The 27,424-nt window shown below is 43.0% G+C and overlaps 1 protein-coding gene across 1 annotated transcript in view; it reads left to right on the forward strand.

The window, feature by feature from the left end:
* The window catches only part of LOC139994251 (uncharacterized), a 179,553-nt gene that overhangs the window by 41,496 nt on the left and 110,633 nt on the right, over nucleotides 1-27,424 (forward strand). Inside the window, exon 4 of the mRNA XM_072016711.1 lies at nucleotides 13,582-13,752. Within this exon, the coding sequence (XP_071872812.1) occupies nucleotides 13,746-13,752 (7 nt within the window). The 5' untranslated portion in view covers nucleotides 13,582-13,745. The remainder of the gene's footprint in view (nucleotides 1-13,581; nucleotides 13,753-27,424) is intronic.

Consider the following 27,424-nt stretch of genomic DNA (forward strand, 5'->3'; position numbering starts at 1 on the left):
TAATCTCACTTTCCCCAAGTGTTCTAATACTTTCGAGCAGGAGTGTACGTATAGGCGAAACTCGATGCAAAGAGCTTCGTTATGTTCGATTTAATACGTAGGGACGGCGCAGACGATGATGCAATTAGAAGATCGCGAATTCAGGTTGAGTCGTGTCAGGATGCAGGGAAAGTAGAAGCTAGGTTTAATTTAACCCAGGCAAAGTGAAATTTAGTCGCAACTCGGTCTAAGCAAACTGAAATCTAGACTCGGCCGACGACACGAGAAACCTAGCTTTAATTTAACCGAGGCATGTAGAAACTCTAGATCCGAGGGCGAACGTAGGTGCGAAAATTTTGGGATTTACGTTGACCTACATTCGATCTATAATTTAATCTAATCTAACTTCCAAAGTGCTAATCCAGGCGAGCGATCTGGATCTACGTTAACCGAGAACTTAAGAAGCCTAAGGCTGCTTTATTCCGGATCTCGGGAAACCTAAATCTACGCTGACCTAGACCTACGTTCATTTACCTCTTCTTGGCTGGCCTACGGCAGCGTCGCCCTAGGCCTCGCAATTTTATCTCCGAAAGATCTTCCGCTTTATAAAATCTAAAGACTGTCCCGAAACTTCAAACTCGAATGCGATTCTTCAGTTTCACGGATCCGGATATTACTTCCTCGTCCAACTTATTATTTCCGGTGTATCGCAGGAATACTATTTTTCCTTCTCTTAACTATTTGCGATTTCTTCATGGGGTCTCAAGATTCAAATTAGCAACGCTAACGCTCTCAGACTACTATATCGTCGACCGACGAGACCTATTTTGAAACACGGATGTATAATCCAGTCACCGTACTGTAAATCTTGCAGCAACGATATTGAGAATGTACGGCATAAATTTGACGTGCTGCCAGACATAGAGGTCGCCCCATGGCATTTCATTTTCATGACTCTGATATAATTCCCGACAATTGAAATCTGCAGACATTGAGCGATAGAGTAATAACGTTTGATATTACGTTTATAAGTAAAATAGCCAAAGGTTTTATACTTTGTCCTCCAAGACACTTAAAAGCATACTCTTTGTTACATGCAGCATCTCGCAACATATGGTTATTTCAATCGCATAAATCGAACGTCTCTTCGCTCTATCTCTGTCTATTAAGAGTATTGATATATTCGACCAATCTCTAGCAACTTTGAGACATATACTATGATCATTTCTTCTTAGTTTACGCTTAAACTTGTATGTCTATCTTCCTCTTTCTTCTCTTTTCTTTGTATAATATGCGCATATATATTATTTTCCCCTGCGCTATAGCTTTTCGTACCAAAGGATTCATCCTATAAATAAATAAATAAATAAATAAATTGAGTCTCCCCTAACTTGTCGTACGACGTTATTTCTCCGCTCCGTATAATCCTAAATAATCCCTCTTGCCGTTCTCCAGTCAGAGCCACGGTCTGACCGCGACATTCTAAAATATGTCTTTGTTTACCGGTAAGCCGGAAGCTTAGGCGTCACTCGTCTCGAATCGATTCGGTTCCTCTGCCGGTACGGGTTTACGCTGCCAGTTGTTCTTCTTTTCAAAGCATCGATCAGATCTGAAAAATTATAACGAGAGAAAAAAAAGTTATTTTTTGATAAAAAGAGCACCGACGCTGTCTACGTCGAAGTTGGAATTGCCCTCGTCTTGACTCTTGCAACCCTCGTTTCTCCATTCAGCTCGACCAACCTTACCTCTTTTTTCGCTCGTTTCTTTCGCGTCCTTTTCTCCTTCCTCTCTCTCTCTCTCTCTCTCTCTCTTTCTCTTTCTTCTCATTTTTTCCCCTCGTTGCTCCCCTTTCCTCCCCGCGCCTTTTTGTTCTTCCAGCTATCCCTGGTAAAACATGTCACCCTCTCTGCGAGTTGTATTCCTCGCGAAGACGTTCTTGGTCCCTCCTCGCATCCCCGAGGACAAGCGTGCCATTCTTCAACACGCGTTTTCCGTATTTTCCACTGGATTCTTTTTTCCACGGCTCTCTTCGTTGGTCGAGACGGGCAAGGTTCATGTTTTCCAGGCTGACAAGTGGTTCCTCGTTTTTCGCGGTCGCACGAGTGCCCTTCTTTCTGTTTTCTACCTGTTTTCTTTCCGTCCCTTTTGCCTCGCGCACGACGTTTTATAAAACGTATTTCTAGTTCTTCGTTTCCTTTTTCTCGCGCATAGTCGACGCCAGACTGTCAAAAAACAATTTCGCTTTGTCTTATATTAGATACTTTGCTCTCTCGTCGCACAGAGCGTTCCATTCCAATTGTCCACTCTCAAGTTGTTCAGCCTTGCACAAAGGATTCTCCAGCTTCTAACTGCAATTTGAGTAACGGAACAGAAGGGCCATGGTGTTAACTCGCTAGTTTATTTATTTCGTATAAATTCTAAATTTCGAAACACCGTACGTACGTTCTACGTGAAAATGGAACATGATTAAAATTTCCTTTGTATTCTCTGTTTTACAAATATGTCTGTTTCTTATTTCTCGGATAAACGTGTTCACCTCCAAACAGCTACTCTTTTCATACCGCTCTTTTATGAGCGAATAGTCAAATATATATATATTGGGTTGGAAACTAAGTGATTGCGGATTTTGTCAATACCATCTAATGAAAAAACCTGCAATCACTTAGTTGCCAACCTAGTATACAACCGCGTCACTCTGACTCGAAGTCTAATTCTGGGTCTTCCTTTTCCCGGTACTCAAATTGTGTCAAATAAGATACCAAGTATCGCTAATCGATAACAGGAAACGCGTCAAGAACTATCTGGCAATCATCCCCTGGCATCTAAAGCAAACTAAGAGATCCACACGTTGAATGTAATAAATTCGCGATAGCTGTCGTGGCACTCTTGATGGCACTCGTTCGTGATTCAGCGCGTTACCAGTGTACACAGTGGCTCGTAAGTACGTGGATATTCTGATCGATATTTATTAACCTGGTTATTACCAAGAATACACGAATTAATCAAAAGTAGTTCCTCTGCTCTGGTATCTTCTTTTATTATCTGGATTAGAAACGCGTGTATATCACAGGAAATTTAAACTGTTTATTAAAAATCTTATCGGTGGTATATTAAAATTAAATACATAACTCGTCCAAGTAACAAGCGCTTTTAAATAATATTATTATTGCAATCGATCGCAGCAATCTGATCAGTTTGGAAGATCCTTTTTGATCTCATTTCTATCTGTAGCTAGACGACTAATAAGCTTGACAAGCTAAGTATAATAAACTTCTTAAATACAAAAATTATTGGAATCGATCGCAGCAATCTCTTGATCAGTTTGGAAGATCCTTTTTCATCTTATTTCTATCTGTAGCTAGACGACAAGTAAGCTTGACAAGCTAAGTATAATAAACTTCTTAAGTACAAAAATTATTGGAATCGATCGCAGCAATCTCTTGATCAGTTTGGAGGATCCTTTTTCATCGTTATTTCTATCTGTAGCTAGACGACAAGTAAGCTTGACAAGCTAAGTATAATAAACTTCTTAAATACAAAAATTATTGGAATCGATCGCAGCAATCTCTTGATCAGTTTGGAAGATCCATTTTTATTGTTATTTCTATCCATAGCTAGACGACTAATAAGCTTGACAAGCTAAGTATAATAAACTTCTTAAGTACAAAAATTATTGGAATCGATCGCAGCAATCTCTTGATCAGTTTGGAAGATCCATTTTTATTGTTATTTCTATCCATAGCTAGACGACTAATAAGCTTGACAAGCTAAGTATAATAAACTTCTTAAGTACAAAAATTATTGGAATCGATCGCAGCAATCTCTTGATCAGTTTGGAAGATCCATTTTTATTGTTATTTCTATCCATAGCTAGACGACTAATAAGCTTGACAAGCTAAGTATAATAAACTTCTTAAGTACAAAAATTATTGGAATCGATCGCAGCAATCTCTTGATCAGTTTGGAAGATCCATTTTTATTGTTATTTTTATCCATAGCTAGACGACTAATAAGCTTGACAAGCTAAGTATAATAAACTTCTTAAATACAAAAATTGCTGCTCTGTCGACGAAAGACCCAGAGGAATATCCGACGCGAGTGAATTTATTTCACTAGAAACGGTATAACTTAAACAGTTGCGCAAGAGATATTCTCGAATTTGATCAGAAGCAAGTCCGTAAGCCAACGCCTAATCGTACAAGCTCTAACCGTCGATATATTCTCTGCTTTGAAGCGGACCTTACCACCTAGCAACAGAGTCCTCTCCCCGCTCCTATACTGTGACCTGTTAATATGTAAAATACTCAGTTTTTCTATACGTACATAGCATACATACGTATGAACCTATACAAGCGTGTACATAGATTTCATTTACACTTACTGCAACGCTTATAAATGTCAATCTCTTTATCGTATTTTAACTTGCAAAAGCAAGTTTTGTCGCGTCACGATATTCTACGATAGCTGTGATAAAGGATAAAATCTTGGACCTCTTCTTTTCTCAATATTCATCGATGACATACGAAATGCACATAATGATGACATAAAAGACCCGAAAATCTTTGAGGCAATGAATACTATCTTCGATGTCATTGATCTTTAGGAAGACGTCATCCAGTTCGAATGTTGCTTCAGTGAAAACCTCACGGGTCTCGGCTTAATCAAGTTCTACTGGAGCAGGTTCACTCGCAGTAAACTCTTTGATTCTACCGTTGCGGCGATTACCAGACTGAGAGACCTCGGTATAGTCATCGATTCCAATCTCACGTTTGCTGACCATTTAGGTCATTTAGCCACGCATCGCCGCTATTTCTTCCAGGATTTCATTAAGCTTAGCGCTATGGTCGTTTCAACACAATCCCTACATCTTAATCAAGCTTAACGCCTTCCCTGTACTCCCTCGCGTCCACTATGCCTCGCTCATCCGACAACCTCATATAATCAGACAGAAAAATCAGCTATAGAGGGTCCAGCACTTTTTCCAAGGTTCGTTGCTTTTAAATCCGGCTCAGGTATAAATTTTGTCCAAAATTTCGCTAACGAGTAATTATCCGACGAAACTATTTTTCTATTCTTAGTTCTAAATGAATTTGTCGATTGTCCACAACTACTTCTTATTAATTTCCATTATTTTACTTTTCCAGTCCACCTCTTTGTTCTATCTTCCGTACTTCTCAAGATTTGGCTACATGAACGCTATATCTCGTGTATGCGAGTCAGGCAACACTTTATGCAACAGTACCATCTTCTTCTCTACCTCGGTGACAGCAATATCCAGCAATTTTAAAGGGAAGATTCACGCAGCCTTAGCTAGTTTTCAGCTTATTTATACGCCTGTTTGTCTTAGCAATTTGTTTGTCCAGCGTCTATATCATTCTGATACTTAAATATCTTCCTGCAACTTTATATCAGCTTCCCGCGGAAAGAAATCTTCCCTCGTTTAGTTAACAAATTAATAAATCGAAATCGTCCTCCTCTAAGTTTCTAACTCCTCCTGTCTCTAAGTTTCTAACTAATTTATACTCTGCGAGAAATGAACGACCAAATATTTTCCAGCTGTAGATGGTGAGATCTATCCCGAAAACCGACAATACGGTGGCTGATACGGTGTATCCAGTTTATCATCGGCGGAAATTAAACTAGTTTCGAGGCCGGCCAGAAACGATATTAGCCAGGCCGAATAATCGCCGTGGAAAACTGGGCCGCGTTTATCGAATGTCGAGGCTCGATCCCATCCTCGAATCTTGCTTTTCTCTGTTCCATTACGTTCGTATCGCGATTACGAGATCATCGCGCTACGCCAGTCCCAATCAACTTCCCCTTGAAACCGATCTATTGTTCCACTGGAATATCGAACCGAAGTTACAATTGGTTTAGGCAAGGAGGATCGAAAATTACGGGCGAATCGAAAGGGCAGAAAGCTGCGGGCGTAGCGGGTTGTGGTGCGGTGTTGCGCCAAGTTGTATCATAGACCGCTTGCGTGCAAGTTCGAAGGCGATGCTGCAAGCAACCGGGCAATCGAGAGTTTCGTTTACGAAGCGAAAGCCTAGATTCGTCGAAACTTGTAATTGGGCCACGGCGTAGTTCCATGGAGAATCGGTTGCAGTTCGGTGCGTGATCGTAAGACGCGAGATTCGAAACAGATCTTTGTAACTTTGTATCTGTGTAGATTGTTCCAGTTTCTGGTTAGAACGTGCGGATGACCGTAAGCATGTCACGATTAATGCTTACTATATCGCTGAAAACTCTGGCAACTTTGACCTTCGCCGCGCCGAATAGGATCATTTTTGTAATATGCTGCAATAACAAATTGTAAAACAAAATATTATTTCCCGTGCGAATTGTAACTGAATAAAAAGTAATAAGTTTACAGAATATTTATACGATATAAGCGTATAAAAGTTCAATATGCGGAGCAAGGGTGACTCGATTCGATCGTTCGTGCTGCTATTTTTGATCCCCGGTGAAGAGTGTACAGATGTATGGAATACGCGTAATACAGAAAAGTGTATAAAACATAGTTGAACGAAAACATAGATAAACGTCTATTTAGGTTTCGTCTGTTTAATCGCATCGACAGAGATACGCAACTTCGTACACCTCCGCAGTTTAATAATCGTAAATGATTGGTACGAGTGCGAGAAGAGAGAGAAAAATTCCTTGTTTCTTCTTTTTACAATTTTGCAATCTTCCTCGCTACATCTTAAAATTTTCATCCTGAGCAGGCAACAGAAAGTAATTTCATTTCCTTTCGCCAGTAAAATCATCGAGTCTTCTCGGCTGGCTGGCTTTCTCCTTGCAAATCAGCCTGTTTACGGCATCAGTTGAATATTAATCGAACTCTATGACGAGAAACTTCTGCGGAAAACTCGGAGAAGTGTTTTTTCTCGGTATCCTTCGTGTTCGCCGACTTCTTCGCGGAAAGTTGTAATTGAATCGGCGACGCACTCGCTTCTTTGTTTGAATTTTAATCGAATCCTCGGCAGCTTCTTACTGTCGCTGGCGTATCGACGAGACCGGGTAGTTTCCGCAATTTAATGGACTCGATTATCGGGCATAAACCCGGCCGCAAGGACGTTCCCCTCTCATTCGCGAGTTCTCTCGCATAATTGACCGAGCCGGCCGCTTTTTCCTGATGAAACTTTCGGTTTTTTTATCAAAAGCTTTCATACGACGTTGTTTCGCTTTGCAAAGTTTCAACTTGCTTCTTCCTTCGTCTTTGAAATTTCCTTTGGATCCTTTTTTAACTAACCTCAAAGAATCCTTTCGCGACACAAATGGCTAAACTTCGATAAGAAGGTTAAGCTGTTCGTCTAAATTATTACAAACCTGTTACACGTGGTTTAAGCTTCCCAGAGATCCAAAAAACGGAAGGTTATTGCTCTGAGCCTAAATTGTCGCATAAATTAACCTCATCCGACTCTATATCAGTCGTAGTGGACCATGAATGCACCGATAAATTGCTTAAAATATATTTCAAAGGAAGTAACGACCTGCGAACATCTTCGAAGCTCATCAAACGGCCCAAGAGTTCCATTTTTTTTCTCCATATCGCCTTCGAGACGCGTGTTGAGAAAACGAAAGAGGGAAAATAATATAACAGGATGAAAGAGAATAAAAAAGAAACGAAAGGGCGGTTCGAGGGAAGAAACGAGCGAAACGAGCGGTGTAAAAGGATGATTCGGAAAGTTTTACAACGAAAGGCGAGGCTTCGGCTCTCCTCCCTCTCTCTCTCTCTCTCACTTTCTCTTTTCCCCTTTCTGTCTCCAGAGAACACCCATGAAATTCTCGGCCGCCATATTTCTTTCGCCTGCCCCTCGGTGCTTCCTCCGCTCGCCTTTAAATCCACCAACGCCAACCTCCTGTACTCGACCATTGTTTCCCCGGTGGGGCGAAACAACGAGACGAACGAGAAAGGAGGTCGGAACGACAGGGAAAATTGCCTGCGCCCCGTTTGCACGCGATTTGCAGAGAAAAAAATGTAGACGAGTCTGGCTGATTAAGAGTCGAAACGCGGCAGATCGCGGAACGCGGTTCGCAAATTGTTTCAAAGCGTAACAATTTGATATCGGATTGGCGACATGACCGGCGAAAAAATGGAATCTCGTGCTCCATATACTCTTTTGCGTATTCATTAAACATGGAATTCTTGTAAAATTAATATTTCATTGGCGATTTGAACAACAGTCGATCAGAATGCTCTTTGAAAGTAAAGAGAAGAAAAGACGGAATTCGTTGGAACGTAGGAATATCGCGAGGAACAACGTGGAAAATCCTAAATCGCCAGGAGGAAGTTTGAGAAAGAATTGGCAAGCGATGGTTATCGTATTTGCGATTAATCGAGAATGAGAAAGAATTGAAATAAAAAACAGAGATAGAAAAATCCAAGTCTTTAAATATTTATCAAGTCGGAATTGAAGCAGCCGGAAGTCCGACCGGTCTCCGATTCGAAAACGATGCTAAAAGCAACAGACGAAGGAAGAAAGAGAGACGACGATAGAAGAAGGAGGAAGGAAGGAGAAAATAAAAATAAAACAAAAGGGGAAAACGGTGGGTGAACGGTTGGAAAACGATAGGGTGGAAAGTGCTCGCGCAGCTCTGGCTTTCCAACGGATCGTTGCTGATAAAGCGCGATAAGCGGCGCCGCGGCACGTTATGAGGACGGAAACGATAACGCCGGCACATTTCCAGGGGAACGTCGACTCGCTTTTCCGCTCGGTCTTTGCGCTTTTCGAGCAGCCGGATCGACGCGACGCGGACCTAACCAGATCGGGCTGCAGCAGCTTCGTATCTCCAACAGCCTTGTAACCGGATACACACCGGCTAATTGAATGTGTCCGCGTTTGTGCTCGGATTAAATCCCGCGGTCAGGATTCGTTAGCTGTCGTGCTGCTTGCCGGTTTGTTGCTGTTGTCGCGACCGTTACGCCGATAATCGCCTACACGCAGATCGATGCTAAGCTCCTTTCCATGGATTTTCAACGACGCTTCGATGCGCGCCGCTTCACGATCTTTCCAGGTGATTCCACCCAAACGTATCTTCTGTTTATCCTTCACCGAACGGAAAGATACTACGATCCTTCGCGGGAAACGATACGAAGTATCTCGTTGCGTGCTAAAAAACGGTAGAATTCTTTTTTGTTAATTCTTAGCGTAGCACTGTTTGCGACTGGTTTAACTGTTTCGACCGAATATTTGTCGGTGTCGATACATTCCGCGACTTACGTTTCTTCTCATGTTAGCTTCAGCCGGAACTAAGCAGCTTTTGAGTACTCGTTAAACTCGACGAACGAATAAAACCGTACCGCGGCTTTCGAATTTTTATATCTCAGGTTATTGTTCATTTTAACAAACAGGACAGATCTCTATGTTCTAAGGAAAAATGTAAAGGTTTAGAACTGAAACGAAAAATCATAAATATCAATAATATTTACTCAAGCCTGAGGTATATTCTTGACGCGAGAGAAACACGATCGGGCGGAAAATGACCTGAAGAACATAGGTGCAGTAAAAGTTACAAAGAGTCTTAAAAGGGGTTTGAAAGAGAAGAATATTCTTTCGAATTAGCGTCTTATTTTCCTTTGTGTAACATACTTTCTTTGACACGAGCATCAAAATCTTCCAACGTTAAACGAACAGCGTTCCTTCTTTCTCTCCGTGTCCTCGTAATTCGATAACGCGAAAATTCCTTTTTATCGTGACTCTATCGCAACCGAACAATCCGACTCTTTCACCTACATCCTCGAATACGTTTTACAGAGAACGCATTAAGCGGCAGACCATCAGACGCCTTCGTCGGAATCGTTTCCTGGTAACGATCATCCGTAGGCATCGATTCTTAGGCTCGGTTCCCATCAAAGAGATCCCAATTTCCGTCGATTTGTTTGGCGCGAGCGATTCCTCGACACAAAAGCGCCCACCCACCAGGGGCATTGTTGCCATCCAGAAGCCCTCTCTAATGATTCAGGATTACCGTCGGTCGACTCGTGAAACAGTCGTCTAACGACCGTCTCCGCCTGTCTCTCGATTTCAATCCTCCTAGTCATTTTCCTTGTGCATCTTCGATGTACATTTATGCACAACGGATGATTGTCATTTAAAAAGAGCGTTTGTATGGAGAAAGGTTTAGTCACGTTCGAATGGAAGAGCGTGATTTAAATTGCCGAGGTTCCTTGCCTTTTAATACGCAAACTGCTACGGTGGTCATCGATGACACGTGTTACTAGATTTGTTGGAATGTTTAAAACTTGCACAGACTAAGAAACGTGGACTTTTCAACGATACGACATTTTGTAAAAATGTTGCGTATAATAATATCGCGACTGCCAGGGCAAACTATAACATAGGATTCACGCGTTGAGTAGAACAAAGTGAAACTGATCGAACGCGGTGCCGATTGGCGTGCCGTTCTCAAGAAGCAACGAAACGTAATTTCTGATAACGCGCGTAGAAAATCTGGTTTCATATAAACACACTTGGTCGGTTTTGCCTGCTTTTCGAATATCACCACGAAATAGTGGAAATTCGATATTTCACGTTAAATATTTCTCAAGTAGCGTAGCTCAATAACATGTATTCGATATTTTTCTGGTAAATATTTTTCAAGTACCATGCCAAACGATTTTCGATATCTCGGTTTCAAATATGCGTTGAAATAAATAATATAACAGACACGGGTATTCGATATTCTCTTTTGATCTACTTCGCCCAATATTCCGTTTGGAAATACATACCCACCTTCTAAGTAGCACGCTATAACTGCGGACAACCGGTGCGCTTCGATTCCACCGGACCAACTCAAAATAGCCCTCGAGCAACATGCTAATTCCAAGTTTCGTTCCTTGGTAATTCCCAAAGCCATTCGACTCGACCCGAGCCTCTCAGCAACTAAAACGATCAACTTCAGCCGTCATCGATCTCTGATTTCACTGTACGCATATATCAGTGTTCAATTTCTCTTACGTTCTATTTACGCTCATAACCATACGCTGCTCTATGGATATTTATGGAAATTTAAATTTTTACAGAAACAACCGAAACAGGAGCATTTATCGTTAGGTATAATTTTCTTTCGCTCACCAAATATTTTAACGAGTACCGCACTTTCGATATTTCACATACCTTCACGCGTTAGGTGTATTCGATGCACTTTTGCATTTGTAAATTTCCCATGAATGCACGAAAATCTGCAGTCTGCTTATCAGGAACACGCGGTATCGGTAATCGTAAATTTCAACGCCTTTGTAACGTCGTTATTTCTCTACTCCTCTAATTTATGGATTTAATCAGCCTGGTTTCTCGGCGACTCGTAGATCCACGAAGACGAAAAGAGCAATATTCCCGATTGGCCTCGGATCAACGATATTCTCGCCAACAGTTTCATCGACCAGAAATCAACCGTGAAACACGCACGTTCAGGAATGCGAGCGACGGCAACGAGAAGCTTCCGATTCTGCGCCATAAACGATCGGGTGTAACGTACTCGACGGGACCGCGGCGCCGAAGGATTCCTTCAGGACCGCAGAAATCGAGCCTCGGCTCGTACCCTTCCACGTATCGCGATAGCAAACGCAAATTTATAGCCTCCAGTTCGCTCCTTCTTCAGCCCCGCCCTTTCCCTCCGTCCCCTTCCTTACTTCCAGCCTGTTCTAAACGCTTTCGAGCTGTTGCAAATTGCTCCAGCTGTCTGGAGAATACTGATTCAGTCGTAGAGTTCGCTGCCGACTCCCTAGAGGAGGATTAAACCGTGGGGTTTAATAGTGAATTGTAAGAATGGGTTTTGCGTAGTGACGCTGCGAATGTTAATTGCAGTGGATTTTAACGGATGGTAGATCGCGCGATGTAAATTCGAAACGAAACCGCTACGTTCGACACGCGTTTTGGTACGAGCTGCTTCTTTGTTAAGTCGGTTAACTCCGAGGAACAGAAAGTAGAGAAAATCGACCAAGTTACGGAAAGCTCTTCGGTGCTCAAAATTTAAGAAATTTTTAAAAATAAAAGCGACAGATTATATTCACAAGGCGGGCGTTTTTTGTAATACTGTTTGACACTAGAACTACCGATAGGTAACACGAAACTATTTCTACCAAAACCAGCGAAAATGATTGGTCTTTAAAAAATACGTAATAATAGAATATTTTCGTATCTATTGATTTATTACTTTCTTACAGAAGCAATTCCATATTATGTAGTACATTTTTAGTATTATTAACGATGCTCCCTGAAATGATCCCTAAACGAGGGTCGACACATTTATAAAATTGTAGAATCATTTTCACTGGTATTTCTAGCGCTAGCATTGCGATCGATCCGCAATTTTCCTGATAACTGATATCGTCATATCGAACGATACGCAGTAGAAATGTTAAAAACGTGTGGGAAGTTGTACAAAACGAGGAAACTGGTTAATTGGGTTCGATAAACAGATTGCAGGACCCTTTTACACTTTGATTGATATTGGCATAAGTAGCCTTGATACAAAATTATTTTCAGTTTGAATACATAAGACAAAATAAAATTCATTATATTATTCTTTTAGTTATCGTTGTGAAAGTCATTACATCATTGTGGGAAAAAATATAAGATGAAGTAAGAATTAATTAATTAAAATAAAATTGTAAAATTTGTCAATTTAACCGGTGTGATAGTTCTAGTGTTAAATATAGTTAAAGCTAAGCTGCTGACTCTTTTACGTTTGTTTAACCCTTTGAACGCTATGAACGCGTTCATATTCTCACATGACTATTCAATTTGGGCTAAAAGAGGCGTTAAAGTGGCGTGACAAAAAAGACGTATGGATGTTATCCACCCCACACTCTGATGATTTCGTTGAAACAAAAGAAATTAATTATCAAACTGGCAAACCAAAACGAAAACCAAAGTGTGTAGCAAACTACAATGCCTTTCGTAAAAAATACGCAGCCTACGGTGTGTTTCTTCGTAAAGAGTGGGCAGTCCACGGCGCACGCTTAACGTCGGACAACGCAGCGCTCAAAGGGGTGAAAGCGTAAATATCTATAAAATGTGCTAAATCCGACAGGCGCGCTAAAGGAGATAAGATACATAAGCAAAATATCTCAATTATTATAGAATTTAACCCCTTCACGTGCCATTTTTCCGGATCCAGCTGGTGAGAAACTCACAATTTTGCTCTTGGCGCAATTGTTTCTTAATTGGATGATAATATACTTTTCGCAATTATGATACTGTGTCCTGCTATGTAATATATCTGCGTTCTCGATACGATAAGATGCAAAACGCGAGATAGGAAATAAAGTGAAGCAAGTGCTTTTATAAGTACGAACAAACAATTGTACTTCTATTAATAGAAGAATCGATCGGTTGACTACCTGGCAAGGACACGAGCGATAAAGGTTAATGGACGGTGCAAATTTCTTCAGTTACGATGATGAAAATAGGAATTTGCATAAACATCTACATAACTCGATTTAGTTCTAACTGAGGTCAATTTCCCTACGTTAATGTGCAATTTAAATACATTAAGAACTGTATCCCGCAGCACGATCAAAAGCGGCAACATTCACAGTGCAACGAGGCAATTTCTACGCTCTTCTCAAGCGATATTCCACGATATCTGTTCCAGGGAGCGTTCTATGTTCCTGCGTATTTTCCTGATCAAAGTAGAACCTACGAGTAAACCCGGACTTTCGAGTTGCGTCTCGAAGCGTATCGATATCGTCGCCTCGCGGCCAGCAAACAAGCACAGGAAAGTGTCCTCTCGACCAGAGGAGAGTGCAAGTACTCGGCATGAAGGGTGAGTCCTTTAAAAGTTCCCTCGTCCGATGCTCGACCTATGGTCGATCGACCAGCGTCGATAATTCTGATCTCCTGTTCGTGGACGCAATGCTCTCGTCTACGTTGTTTGCGTCGTTAGAAATTAACCACTAACCGACCGCCAACAGATTGTCCAATCTTGTTGCGTGCGCGGTTGTTATCGAACCGAGAATTTTCGAAATAATTTCTTCGTTATTCGCGTTAGCTATTGATTCACCGAAAATAGAACGTTACTGTTTCACGAATGATCCGATTTCGTAATTTATTTAACGAGTTCGGTATATTTCCGGTTACTAGTTAATGGACTATTAAATCTACCGATTTCATCAGGACATGATTTCAAAGCTGAAAATTTAGACTGTTCTGTGACAGTTAAACGATACGAGAAGAAACACAATTTTCTTATATGACGCTTAAAGTTAAATTCAAGTTCAAACACAAGTGACAAATCTTCCACCTCGATTTTCTCGAAAACTAAGGAATTTTAACGAAAATTTTATTCCACCTTTCATCCTCTATTTTTTTCTTACTTTTCCTTAATTCGATTATCGGAGTTTTTTTTCTTTTTATTAAGGAATCACCTCGTGCTCGTATATTGCCTCGCATCGACGAGCTCATCGAATATTCCACTGATTCTCTCAACAGGAAGATCTATAATTAATCGGTTGAGAAAACGCGCTATAGAAACGGTAATTGTTAGTCCAACTTCGTCAAGAAACTTATTCAACCGTTCGACTCGATCGTCCACAACAGACGCAAGAAAAATCTACCCCTTTAACCCGCGGTGCGGCGAACTAGACCATCGAGAACTCGATAAAGAAGCGCAGCAGGCTGCGGAATTGTTCTCCGCGAGAGAATATATCTGCAGGCAGGGATCTCTTGTCCGCTAATCTGGCTCCATTAAGAACTTCATCGACCTTTTATCTCGGCCGAGCGTAGCCTCCGCGTTATCTTTTAATCGTTTAACCTACATCAGAGTGCGGAAGAAAAAGCTGCGAGGTACTGCACGGGTCGATTCCGTCGCTGCGAGATATATCGCTGGAAACGCGGCGTAAACCGAATTTCCAAGGCACGACGGCAACGTTCGGTTATCTCCTGGAGTTACGATTACGGGTGTAACTCGCGTTTATCGTCGGGAAAGCCGCTCACGCGCTAGACGGCGCACGTACGAAACGCATAATGCATGCGATCCGCGTAAATTCAACCAGCCGACCGATCGTTCGTTGCCTTTTCGAGTTTTGTAGCGCGCACGAGCTCCGACAGGCTTCTTTTTTTTCCGACTTCGAGCGACCCGACCGAATTGTTTCGAAACGTCAAAGAACCGCCAGCGAGGTAAATTAACAGCAATAATCCGTCGAACTTGATAATAGGTTCGCGTTATTCGATCCTGCCCCTCATCTTTCGTTACGTTTCGCGCAATGTTTTCCCCGGTTGTTTCTGCCCTTTCACGCGTAATCAAATAATAAAGCTCTAACGAAATATTTCGCCGCGAATTAAAATATCGTAATCAAATATCGTGTCGACGAAATTGTTTTATACGAAGTTAACTCGATTAAATTATCTCGTATCCACTCGATATTTCAGGGCAGTGGCTCACGATGCAGCGGTACCTTTGTGATGTTCGTTTGCACCTTTTATTTTCGACGATTGTTCACGTCTCATTGTCACTGAGTCGAAGGTTTGCTCGTCGAACGAAAAACCTTGGAGGTTGGAATCCTTTTTTCAGAAGCACGGAATACAAGACGTCTCTATCTACGAAACAGCAAAAACGTTGAAACGAAATTTTTTGAATTGTTCAAATTTTCTCTGAAATGTTTCTCGTAGTTTCGTTTAATTTTGTTAGCGCACCGTTCTTCCTCAAAGTCGGAATTCGCGATGGTTTCGTTCCTTTCTTCTGCCTTTTCATTTTTGCCTGATCTTGTTTCGACGAAAGGGAGCGGCTTTCTTTTGAAACAAAACGCAATGGGAGAAAGGATGTCACTGAAAATGTAGAACAGCCGGGTTGACGGTTGCGTGCGAGCAATCTGCGTGGTTGGCTTGATCTGGGTCACGGAAATCGCTGGAAACGTAATTTCAGGATACGCGTTCGACGCCCTTTTCTTCGCCGCCTTTGGTGACCCGCTTTCCCTACGCGATCGCTGTTTCGATTTAAGGGGCTTTCCACGACCCGAATACGTTGCCTCACGCCGGTTCGTTCCATAGAAAATTGTTCTCCTCTTTTATCAGTTTTATTATCGTTATCGGATGAACGATGACCGAATAAAACGTTTCGAAATTAAAAAGTTTGAAGTTCAAATTGAAACTATTTCTGTTTAGTTTATAATCTGGCCGTCCAAAGTTTAAAATGGTATCCGACGTTTAAAGTAAACTTTGGAATAATAAACGAGGGTAAAATGCGCGAGAGTATGGTTAATCGGATCGAAAGGAATTCAAGGCTATCCCAGAGCCAGAGAACCTTCAACCTGTCGCGGACAATGAGCTCTTTTATCAACGACAGCCATTTATATCGTAAATCGTGCAAAACATCCTCCTAAATTGCTCAGGAATCGTGGACGCCTAGCCGGTGCTTAACCCAGTCCAAAACACCTTCGAGAACGTCACTGTTCGAGCCAGAAGATTCAGAGCCATCCTAGATGACCCTTCTTGCTCTAGAATCTTCATGAAGAATTCTACTTCTTACATTTACGAAAATATTTCGTCCTTAAGCTCCAAGCTCAGTTTTATACCGAAACGATCGTCGAAGCTACGTTGCGCGATTAATACGCTTTAGCGAATTGAATTTTAATCGTCAGAATTTAATCGAAACTTCGATCCAAAATTCACCCTTATTCCACTGAAATGCTCATTGTCGGATCGAACTAATCCCAAATCTAATCCTATTCTTCTAAACATGGCATTCTGCGGTTAAAAAGCGAGTAATCGTGAGTCGTTGTCGTGGATACTTTGCAGCATGTATCTTGCCAGTTAATTCCAACCTAATTTATCTCATATCGACGTAACAGCGAATGTTAAATCGGTAAATGTACACACTTCCTAGTCAATGTATGCGCATACTAATTGTCCCTCGAACGAATAATCGATAATTTTGCTGAAATCTTTGCAAATGTACGCGTTAACAAACCAGTGTTTATCAAATTTTACGCTCGCACTGTGACGCCTACGTGGTTGAACGCGATAGGTGTATCAAGAATTACAAATTGTTTACACAGAAGCGACAATAATCGATGTTATGTTTCTCCTTATAGACGACGTTCGATGCGTATGCTTTCACGTTACACTGTACGATATTAAGAGTATAGTAATCTTGATAAATTATCGCTTGTTTCGATAAACATATTTCTCTAATTATTTCAAGTTACGAGAAGAAAACGATATACATGCTTTTTCCAATTCTTGGATCGTCACATCATTTTTCTTCGTTTCCTGTAAAACGAATAACGCGACGTTTTATCGGTAGCTAATCACCGTTTTAGAAAGTTATTTATTTTTACGATGGGTACGCGTATGATAGATACCGAATGTACATTATTATACATGCATACGAATGCAAGCGTTCGTACGACGACTCTCACGAGACGCAGTATCGCGACACTCGTTTCGTGTATCTCGGCAACGATACTTCTCGTACGGAGACAGACGAGACATTAAAACAAATGGCGACATTTACACGGTACGCAACTCGCGATACGTGTATCACGATACGTCTATCACGGTATATCTATCACGGTACACGTACCTCCGTGTGAAACCGGCTTAACGAACTCGATACGTCGATAGAATCAAATATGTACATAGATTTTTATGACTGCATGCATAGCTGTCTTTGGATGTTTCGTTCGTCAGGACGCTAGTTTGTCCGACTATGTATGCGCCGTAATCACGGCCTTGTGTCTGTATAAAACGACAAAGCAGAACAATGGAAAGAGAATAGAGGACGAAGGAAACAAGGGAAGGAGAATAGAAGACGAAGGGAATGAGTTAGCCTGCTGAAAGAATAGGTCAGCGAGAGTCGTCCGGTCCGGCGGATATCGCAGCGATTTTCGAGGCGCGCCGGGTTGCGCGGAATTGGGGCTGTAGCCCCCTGGCGGCCGAGCAAGGGGGTAGCACTGACACCACGACCCAGATACGGGCCATTGTGCACCGCGTATACTGTATACTCGGATTGCGTCATAGCTCGGCACAGCCGCAACGTCGGCTCCGGATTCCGGCCGAGGCTGCTCGAACTCGATCGTTTTCCACTGACGCAGTCGTGGCTGCCGTTTTTCAGCCACCAACCACCCCCGGTCTGCCCAACACCCTTCCTTCTATCCTACCCGCCTACCTGTCTTTTTCTCTTTCGGTCAATTCTTGACCCACTTGGCCAGGCTCGTTTTTTTCTTCTTCTTATCAACCAGGCCTTAGCCTCTTTGGCCACGGTTTCCTGTCGTTGCATTTTCAGGGAGTACAAAAATCGTGTGGAACTATCGATAGCGGCGGTGGGATAAACTCGATGGTAGCGAGGGAATTTTTTGGTTCGAATAGGTATCTCTCCTGGCGAACTAACGATGAGGATGAGAAATATCAGGCGTTAAGCTTTCACGAGGATCGATGCACGTCGTGCTTTTGCTTCCTCGACAAACGACCGCGTTACGAGTTCCACCTTTGCACTAGGGTCTCGTGACCGTGACAGTTCACAGCTTCTGGTCTGTCCTGAGGAAGAGGAGGAAAAATTCGAAGCTTAATACTCCGCGTCCTCGGATATTATTCTTTTGGTCTTGCGGTAGACAATCGCGTTACGAGCTACACTTTCGCCACCACGTTTCGTGAACGTTGCACTTTGCTTATTCGGAGCGGGCGTGATACTGTGAATTGTTCACAATTTGTAACTGAATTGTTCGCGACAATTCGCAGTTCCACGTTCACCCTTGGAGGAAACCAACTCTAATGTCCGCGAGAAATGTTAGCGCGAAAGAGTAACTCGAACACGATTCCCTCTCGAAGAACGAAAAACACGACGTCCAAAGATAAAATATACCAACGTTCGAGTTCTTGCTTTCGTAAAAACATGGAAACGTCGAAATGCCGAAACTTAGACGAAGCAGAGGTAAAATTTAAAATTGCGAGCTTACTTTATCCGTTCCTAAAGTTACGGAAATTCACGGTGGTCCCAATTGGATCCGAAAGCTGCTATAAATCAGCGAATGGCTTAATTCGAAAATCGAGAAAGTTGATTCCAAGCCGGTTCGTCTTATCGCGAGAGGAGAGCCAGGATTTTAGCAGATGCTAACGCACTGGCATCGACGTAAATCGGCTCGATTTCAAGTTCACTAATGGCCGTGGTCACGGAGGAACGCGGTATGTCCAGCGTGAGGATGGTTTGGGTCGGTGAATGCTTTTCGTCCAGTGGAACGTCCAGTTTTCGACGGTTAAACGACTGCAACGCTTTTAGCCAGATCGTTAGCGTGCTTGCTCTGCCCGTTTCTGGACCGCTGCCTAAATACACGGTGCCCGGCAAGTTACGATTCCGAAAGTTACAGACTCTAGACTACAGGAATTTGCTTAACTCGAGGGAGTCCCGTCTTTTGAGCTAAATATGAGTTGGCTCTAAACACGACGTAGAGGCAGCGCGTACATTTATTTAGTTCGATCCTTAATTTTCTTAATTGGAAACGATAAAATTTATTAGAAGCTTGCAATTCGTTTTACGCGTAGAAAAGCAGGAAAATTTTGGTAATTGACTTCCTTTTGTTATTTAACGCGCTTTCCGATCTCTTTTAGATAAAAAGGATCCTCCGCGGATTCCAACTCGCAGATTCTATCTCCAGGCAATCGTGCTTCGATTGTAAAATATTACCGGAGTAAGTTTTATACGTAATAAGACCGAAGGAAACAATATTCGTTTCCAAAGTAGCAAAATCTTTGATCTCGTTCTACTCGGTTCCCGACCAGGCTACGGAGTACATCAAGAAATTTGATAAAATCTAGCCAATATGGAGAAAGTACGTGGAAGAACAGCGAAGAACAGTGAACTGGCTGAGAAGGAAGGTAGAGGAGCAGCGACTCGATCGAAGGTTGCTTCAAGTCGTCTACTCTATATTCTACTTATACGAAATACAGGTCCGGAAGCGGTGGTGCAGGGATTATGGGAGCGGAAGCTTATGGCGTGAACTCATTGCAACGAAAAACCATCCGGCAACCTCGACGGAGCTGAAGCTTTTACGGCGCCCTACCACTACAACTTCTCATTGTTCAAATCTCCATTTTCATTCGACGGCAGGTACCGACCGCGTGATTACGAAATTGCATCCAAGTAAAGGGCAGAATAAACGAAACTTTATGGAAAATTTAGTATCTTTCAAATGCTTATCTCCTCGAATCTAATTTTCCAATTTTCAAATTCTATCGCCTTCGTCGAATTTATCAAATTTATTTCAAGGCTCTGACAACGTTCGACGAAACGGAGGAACAGATCGACGAGACTGTTTGTCTTCAAACGTTTCTTAATTTATCAACGTAACGACTAAGCAAATATTTCCGTGGAAAATTCCTAGGACTTTGGCTACGGGTTTTCGGTATTTACAGGCATCGTCGCGGCTGGGTAAACAGAAAAGCCCATTCATTTCGGAGAGCTGGAGGTGGACGAATGCTCGAATTCGCGGGAACGATTTAAAGAGAGCGAAACTCTCTTTTTCCCGGACGAATCGTTCCGTCCCTTAACTTTTCCCATTCTTTCGTCGGCCCCTTTGCAATTCTCCGTTGCGCTGTCTCCTTTTTCTTCCACGAACTCACCTCCCCCTCCCCATCTTTGTTTCATCCGTTCCACTCTTCTTCTACCTTCTTCCACCTCCCTCGTCTATCACACCCCAACCCCCATCCTTGTGTCCTTTTCACCGAGTCTCGACACGCTTTAACGCAGAAAGCTGGAAACTTGTGTTCCCATCGACTTTCTCTTCCCAGAACCCACTGTTTCCACGGCGTTCTAGTTGTACTTTCAATGAAACGCTCTGTCTTCCCCTTTCCTCCGTTCTTACAGCGAGCACCCTTCCTTCGTGTTTCTTCGTCGATTCCACTGGACTGCACCACCCACGCTGCTGCAACAGCTTTCTTATTTACGAGATCCTCCAGCGGCCAGCCTCTTCCGCTTCTTGCTTCGTCCGATCGCTCAGAGTGCTTAGCCACACCGCGACCCTTCTCTTTCCTTCTTCTTCGCGAATTCTCCGTGTTCCTTTCGCGTTCTTCCTCGTCGGGGGGAGCAGCTGCTGTTGAACGACGTTGAAAGACACGGGTGTTGGAGCACATACGTCTTTCGTTTCGATACCTCTTGTACCTTTTCTCCTCGAGTTTCCGTGTTGGCGCTCGCGTGCGTGTGCGCCAGTGTGCCGATTCCCATTGGACGAGGCTTTTTTTATCGAGACAACACGGGAGGAGCGGATGGACTGTTTAGGGAGAAGCTGTTGCACCTTTGCCGCTTCTTCTTTTCTTCTTTTTATCGCTCCTTCTTTACTCCGAGTAACTAACTCTTCCGTTATTTGCCTTCCAAGAAGAAACGGGTTAGGGTGTTAGATTCAAAAAAATAAGGTTTCTCGGATCGAAGAAAGGTCGAGACAGAGCGCAACGTGCTATCAAAAACACGAAAGAAGAAGCGCGAACGAACGTCGGACCAAGAATTCTTTAAAATCTGATCCAACGATATACTTCGTCGAAAGTATCGCATAACCACTCTCAGAGTTAATCGATCATCCCTGTATCTCTCCATTTACACGCTACCCTTAGTACTACCTTGCAATTACCAGCGCCGCATTTCCAATACAACTCGCCAATCCTTCCAACGAACCCGAAACGCGTCCGGAAAGACTTTCATTAAAAATATCTATGAGGACGAAGGAGGGATCGGGACGTTTTCTATCGGATTCCAGCTAAATGAAACAATTTTTTCCCGGCGTGGAAGGATCTCCCTCGAAATTCTGGATATTCCCGATCGGGATTCACCGTGCAACGGGGCGAAACGGATAAATAAACGAACAAATGGAGTGAAAAAAGAGCCGATTCACGGCCAGTCGCGGCTCAAAGGACTGCCAGGCATTCCGGCAGATGCAAAGCGCATCAAGCGAGTCCTACCCTCCTGGTTCAATGGTTGTTACGCTCCTGGATAACGAACAGCCGCGAGACGTTCTCCTGAAAGCGCTCTGGAATCCCTTTGAGTCGCGTAAGTCGCTATTTTCTCCTACTCCGAACGATACTGACCGTTTCTGCAAAGCGAAGAACGTGGGACGTTTACGAGGAAGAAGAAAATTGCTCGTTACACGAGCAAAGATTTTGTGCGGAACAGAGGAAAGTAGTTTTGAACGTAGTTGGTGAAGGATCGTCGACCGAAAACGATCCGAGTACGATTTAACGTTACTTTCATTCGTTACATTCATTGGAAGCGTGACTCGAGTTACTTCTTTCCAAATTCCTCCTGCAACTTCATAAAAGAATTTTTCATAGCTTAATCGACTATTCTTGATTATCCGTACGCGAGCTGCTTCCTCTCCGATAGCTTGCAAGAAAATATTTACTCCGACCAAATTTTTCGACAATTTTGAGTTAACACTGACCTTACCAAGCCTGGGCAAATGACCGGTTTCAAAATGTAATTTAATTGTTATTCATCAAATTAATTTAATTGTACATTCATTGTTATTGCTTTTGTTCATTTAACTTTATGTAAATTTTTATATTATTCGACTGATCAATTTCTCAATTTTTTGTCAATATAAGAATTTACATAAAGCTAGGTGAGCGAAAGAAATAACGATGAATGTATTAAGTTGCTGCGAAAGTGTCTTTCGCTGTCTGCTTTATGTGGCAATGTTTATACGAAACCTAATCCGACAAGTGTAAAGAGAACAAAAGCGTAACAGAACAAAATGGATCACACACAATTCGATGAAATAATATAAAAATCATGTGCATCTATCATTTTCTTATGAAACGAAAGAAACTTTTGAAACAACCTAATACAATTTCAAATAAAATTTTGAAACCGGTCGTTCGACAAGCCCTGGTAAGGCTAGTCTTAAATAACCGTGATGATCTTTGATTGATCTTTGATGGACGTATCTTAAATACGTCCATCGGGAAACGACAGTAGCACGTACTTCCTAATTTAAGAAGGAAACGTTCGGATATCACAAAGTTCCGTACAATTATCGTCAATTCAGGCTCTCCGATAATTTGTCAAACTACCAGACGAACTTTCCATCACGCGAGAACGGAGTTTCTCGCGGGAGGGTTCAACGATCGCCCGGAGAAACTCGGCGAGTCACGAAATTCCCGTGAACCGGAAGTTCTTCCAGCACAAGTCCAACCTCCGAGCGGCAATAATAAAGAGTCCGAGCGACGATCGCTCATCGTAATAAGATGGCGTGATCGTCGCCGAAGACAGGCTTTCGCCAGGCTGCATTAAGCCATTACAACCACGCCGAGATTTATTCCATTCCTTGACCCTTTCTCGGCTCTACGTTCGATCGTCTTTCACGTAACTTCGTACCAATTCCTCCAACACACCCCCCTCCCCTTTTATCAACTGCTCGTCTGTCATTCGCTGTTTAACGAGACGAATCTATTCGTTCGCGGTTACACGAAAATCGAGGGTTGCTCGTTCGAGAACTGATTGATCGATGGACAGCGAACCGTTGATGGTATCTCTTGATTTAGCGTTGGAAAACTTGATCGGTCGGTCGGTGCAGTGAATTTTTCCGACTATCAACCGTGTTTAACGAGATGGCGGAATTCCTTCCTTAACAGGTTCTACGTCGCGAGAAGATCGAGATCAGCGATAGAAGTTCATAAAATAAAGGTGGTGAATTTAAGAATAAAACGAATGGCTATGAACTTACAGGTTACTTTGATCTTCTTTGAAAAGCTGATGAAAGTTTCATGTTTGATTAACATCATGTAAAACAGGGGTAGTTTGCATTGTACGTGTATCGTGCGAGAGGATGGATCGCGAAATTCCGCAATTTTCCTACAACGGAAGCCTGGTGTCAATCAATAATCGCTTAATTAAATTCCTATATCAAGCGAACTGCAACATAGTTTGCATAATCGAAACCCAAAAATCCCACGTTAAATATAATATGGCTGGATATAATACCAACTATCGTGAGAAACGACCAATTGTTCCTTCTTCGAGTACTCAGCTTCAAACTCTAACTCGAAAAAACTCTTCCGTGTTCTTGCGCCAATTTTATTTTCCAAACTTGGCCGAAGGTTGTCCGAGTTTCCTCAAATTTGAATCCTCTGGATTGTTCGAAACGTTCCCAAGAGATTTCACCACGGTACTCCCTTCTTTCTGCATTATTTGCTCGTTTGCCACTCGACGAGAATCGGCGAGTATACAAATAGAATCGCGTTTAACAATGACATTCGTTCCCGTCCGCGACGTGCTTTCTATTAAATTGATATTCATTGTTGCTTTCTATAGTATTTAATCACAAAACTGCGTATCTCTATATAAATTCATACTTTCGTGAAAACAATTTAAAAGGGAGGACATAGACAGGGGCATGTTAAATATCATAACGAATATTGTATTTCGGATATTTTACGTTTCTTCGTGTATTACGTACGTTCGATGAATGTTTGCGCCTTCAAATTCTTTACAAATCCATAAAAATCCTCGGTTTCATAACCAGTGTAGATACTGTTGCGAGTATTTGACGAACCCAACCTGGTTAAAGCCTATGTGAAACGAAGAAGACGACCCTCAACGATATCCGAGATATCGATTACATATTATTATAACTTTTATGTGAAACTGTTGCACGTGTTACCGTATTACACGTTTTGAATCGCACCCCGTAATACCGTATGTCGTACGCACGTATAAATAATAATTATTGTAAATAAATAATAATTAGGGAGGAAACCACCAGTGCTACATTGATTTTGTAACATTTTCTGTTTGAAACGGAAATAAAGGAACGGTCTGAAAAAATGTAATTACCACGTCAACGACGGCAAAATGTTTCAGTGGATAAGCAAATAAGATCGTGGCTTGGAAAACACAATTTCTCGAGCGTTTTCGAAAATCTGATAATCATAGGCGAAAGACACAGGGCCAAGCCGACAGGTGAATAAGTGGAAAAGGGGCTGTTAATTGAGAGTCCTGCCGCGGGCCAATTTACCGGGAAATCGTTTCACAAAGCCAGTTACGACACTTTTCGGTTTAATTAACGAGCGATTTCGAGGCGTTCCTGAAACGTTTTCCCCGCCCCGAATCATATATTACGCGTGCCGGCTCCTCTGGCACGTGATAGTTATTTACAACGCGCGAATAAATCTCTCTTCGATGAAATACGTGAAATTTATTGGCCCAACGTTGTCGACTGCTCTTAAATATGCAAATGCCGTTGCAGATTTGGGTAAACACCGCGTGCGCCGCCGCTTTTTCCAGCCGACCCACCGCCTCACTCCGCGTCATCTGTCATTTCTTTCGATCGGCGAAGAAACGATCGGAACCTCGACTCGGCGATATTTCGCGACACGAATGTCGGACCGGCTGGAAAATACTCGGTTTATTTCGAATTTACAGGGAAATATGACGAAATACGGGGAAAATTTGTAATACCCTGTATATCATGGAAAAAGGGCTTGTTCGCTCTTCTGTGGAATTCGCGAACGTAGATTTATGGCGGAACGAAATTGTTGCGTAAAAGGAACGTCGATACGATGAAGCATCGAATGGTATCGCGACTCGATGGATGGATTTCCTGATCGAAAAACTCAGCTACGCGACTTTCGATGAATAAATTTCTTCGCTCTCTACGAACACGCTATACGTCGATTACCACAGAAGCCAGGAACATCTTTGTTCTCCTTCCAATTTTCCTGGGACGCCCGCGCCACCGAGAACAATTCGAAAACAGTGCAAGAACCACGTAGACCGGCGGGGGAGACCGAAAAACGAAGGCATGGAAAGGCGAAAACCTCGAGTCGTTTTCGCAGGAATCGTGTCTAACTGGCTGTTTGTCTCGGAGCCAAAATTCCCGGCGAACCAAAGTGGAGGAGCCTGGAGAACGAGCCGGGGGTGTTTTCGCCTCGTACAGTCGCGATCGTAGGTCATACGACCGTACGTCGGGCAAGTAACCGAGCCGAACATGGCCGTAGTGACAAAGAGACCGGGTTCGGATCGCGTGTAATTTAATTCGTGGCGTGCTCCAAGTTACGACGACGAGGGAGTGCAGGGGGCTGATGTGCGGAACGGTGGTTACGGAAGCGCGCAACGCTTCGAGGGAAGGAAGAGAGGCGAAGAAAAAGGGGTTGGTTAAGGTAGATGTCGTTGTCAAAGTGCAGCTAGCCGAAAGACACACAACTCCGGGGGCCGGTGTGCGGTGAATCCCCGCTGCACCGTCACGATTTCGTGGTGGTGTGGTATTGATCCACCCCCAGAGAGCGCGACCGGGGCTTTTGCTCTCTCGTCTGCGTGTTCTCGCGCATTTGTGTCGGTGTTTTCTCCTCCCTGCGTCTCGCCTTCTTCGCCTCTCCTTTCGCGCCTTCTTTCCCGCTCCTTTCGGCTCTTCCTTTCGCACTTCTTTCTCCTTTCTGTTTCTGCCTCGACCACGGTTTCTTTCACGGATCCCCCGTTGCCCCTGTTTCCTTCGTGCTCCGCGGCATCTTCGCTCGTATCTCCCCGCGATTTTTCCATCTCGAATTTTCCCCGTCCCATTTCGTTGTCTTTCGCCGACGTATCTGTTTATCACCGTTTTTCTCCGCCTTTGTTCCACCTTTTCCCGACTCTTTGTTCCTTCCCACTTTTTCTCGGTACGCGGTTTCTCCCGAAGATGAACAAACTTTTCGTGGCTTTCGTTGACTCTCGACCTGTCTCGTTCTGATGAAAGAATTGGAATTACGCTTGCATCTACATTCCAATGGGAATACTGCAGTCGTAATACGCGGGATATAGAATTCATCGAGTTGGTGGACGATGTAAGACAGCGATTCTATCCCGTAGGAATTACCCAGTCTTTGGGTCTCGACAAATAAAAGATTAGAGCCATCGCAGTTGTCCGACGAGCCTCGACGTTTACGGCCTCGTCCCGTACTGTCGTAAAAGTAATCGCCACACGACGACTTGGTCGGTGATTTTTGTGTTTAATTGCCACTGTTTCGTTGTCCAATCTCTTCAGAAGCTGTTTCACAACGGCAGCCGATCGGGCTTCCTCTCTTTCCCGAGGAAATTGCTCGATGTACGTGTCGATGGCCATCGTCAGGGTGTCAGGGAAGATAGAGCTGGTGGAATATTCATGCCTGCCGCATTATGTCTGCTCGTTGGCAATAATGTGACGCAAGCTGCGCCACGTGTGCAGCTGACAGCCGGTGGAATATATCTCGACGCATGCAGCTCTCTGGGGTCGATCGTCTAGGAAACAAAATTCAACGTCGTAGAGTTACTTCTCGCGGTAATTCTGTCCCCGTAATTTTCTCGGATCTTGACTACCAATAGCGAATAAAAATGTCCACAGTTGCTTCACGCGGTAATTTCGTCTTCGTATTTTCCTGGACCTCGACTGCCGACGAGCAAAAATTTCGCGAATCACTTTCACGGAAGATTGTCTTAGTCGCGCGTAGGATGCGTATTTTTGAAAACTCTTATATCGCAAATACGAAAATTTCGAAGATCCGTTAGA

This window comes from Bombus fervidus, chromosome 14, assembly GCF_041682495.2.
Source record: "Bombus fervidus isolate BK054 chromosome 14, iyBomFerv1, whole genome shotgun sequence".
Lineage (NCBI taxonomy): Eukaryota > Metazoa > Arthropoda > Insecta > Hymenoptera > Apidae > Bombus > Bombus fervidus.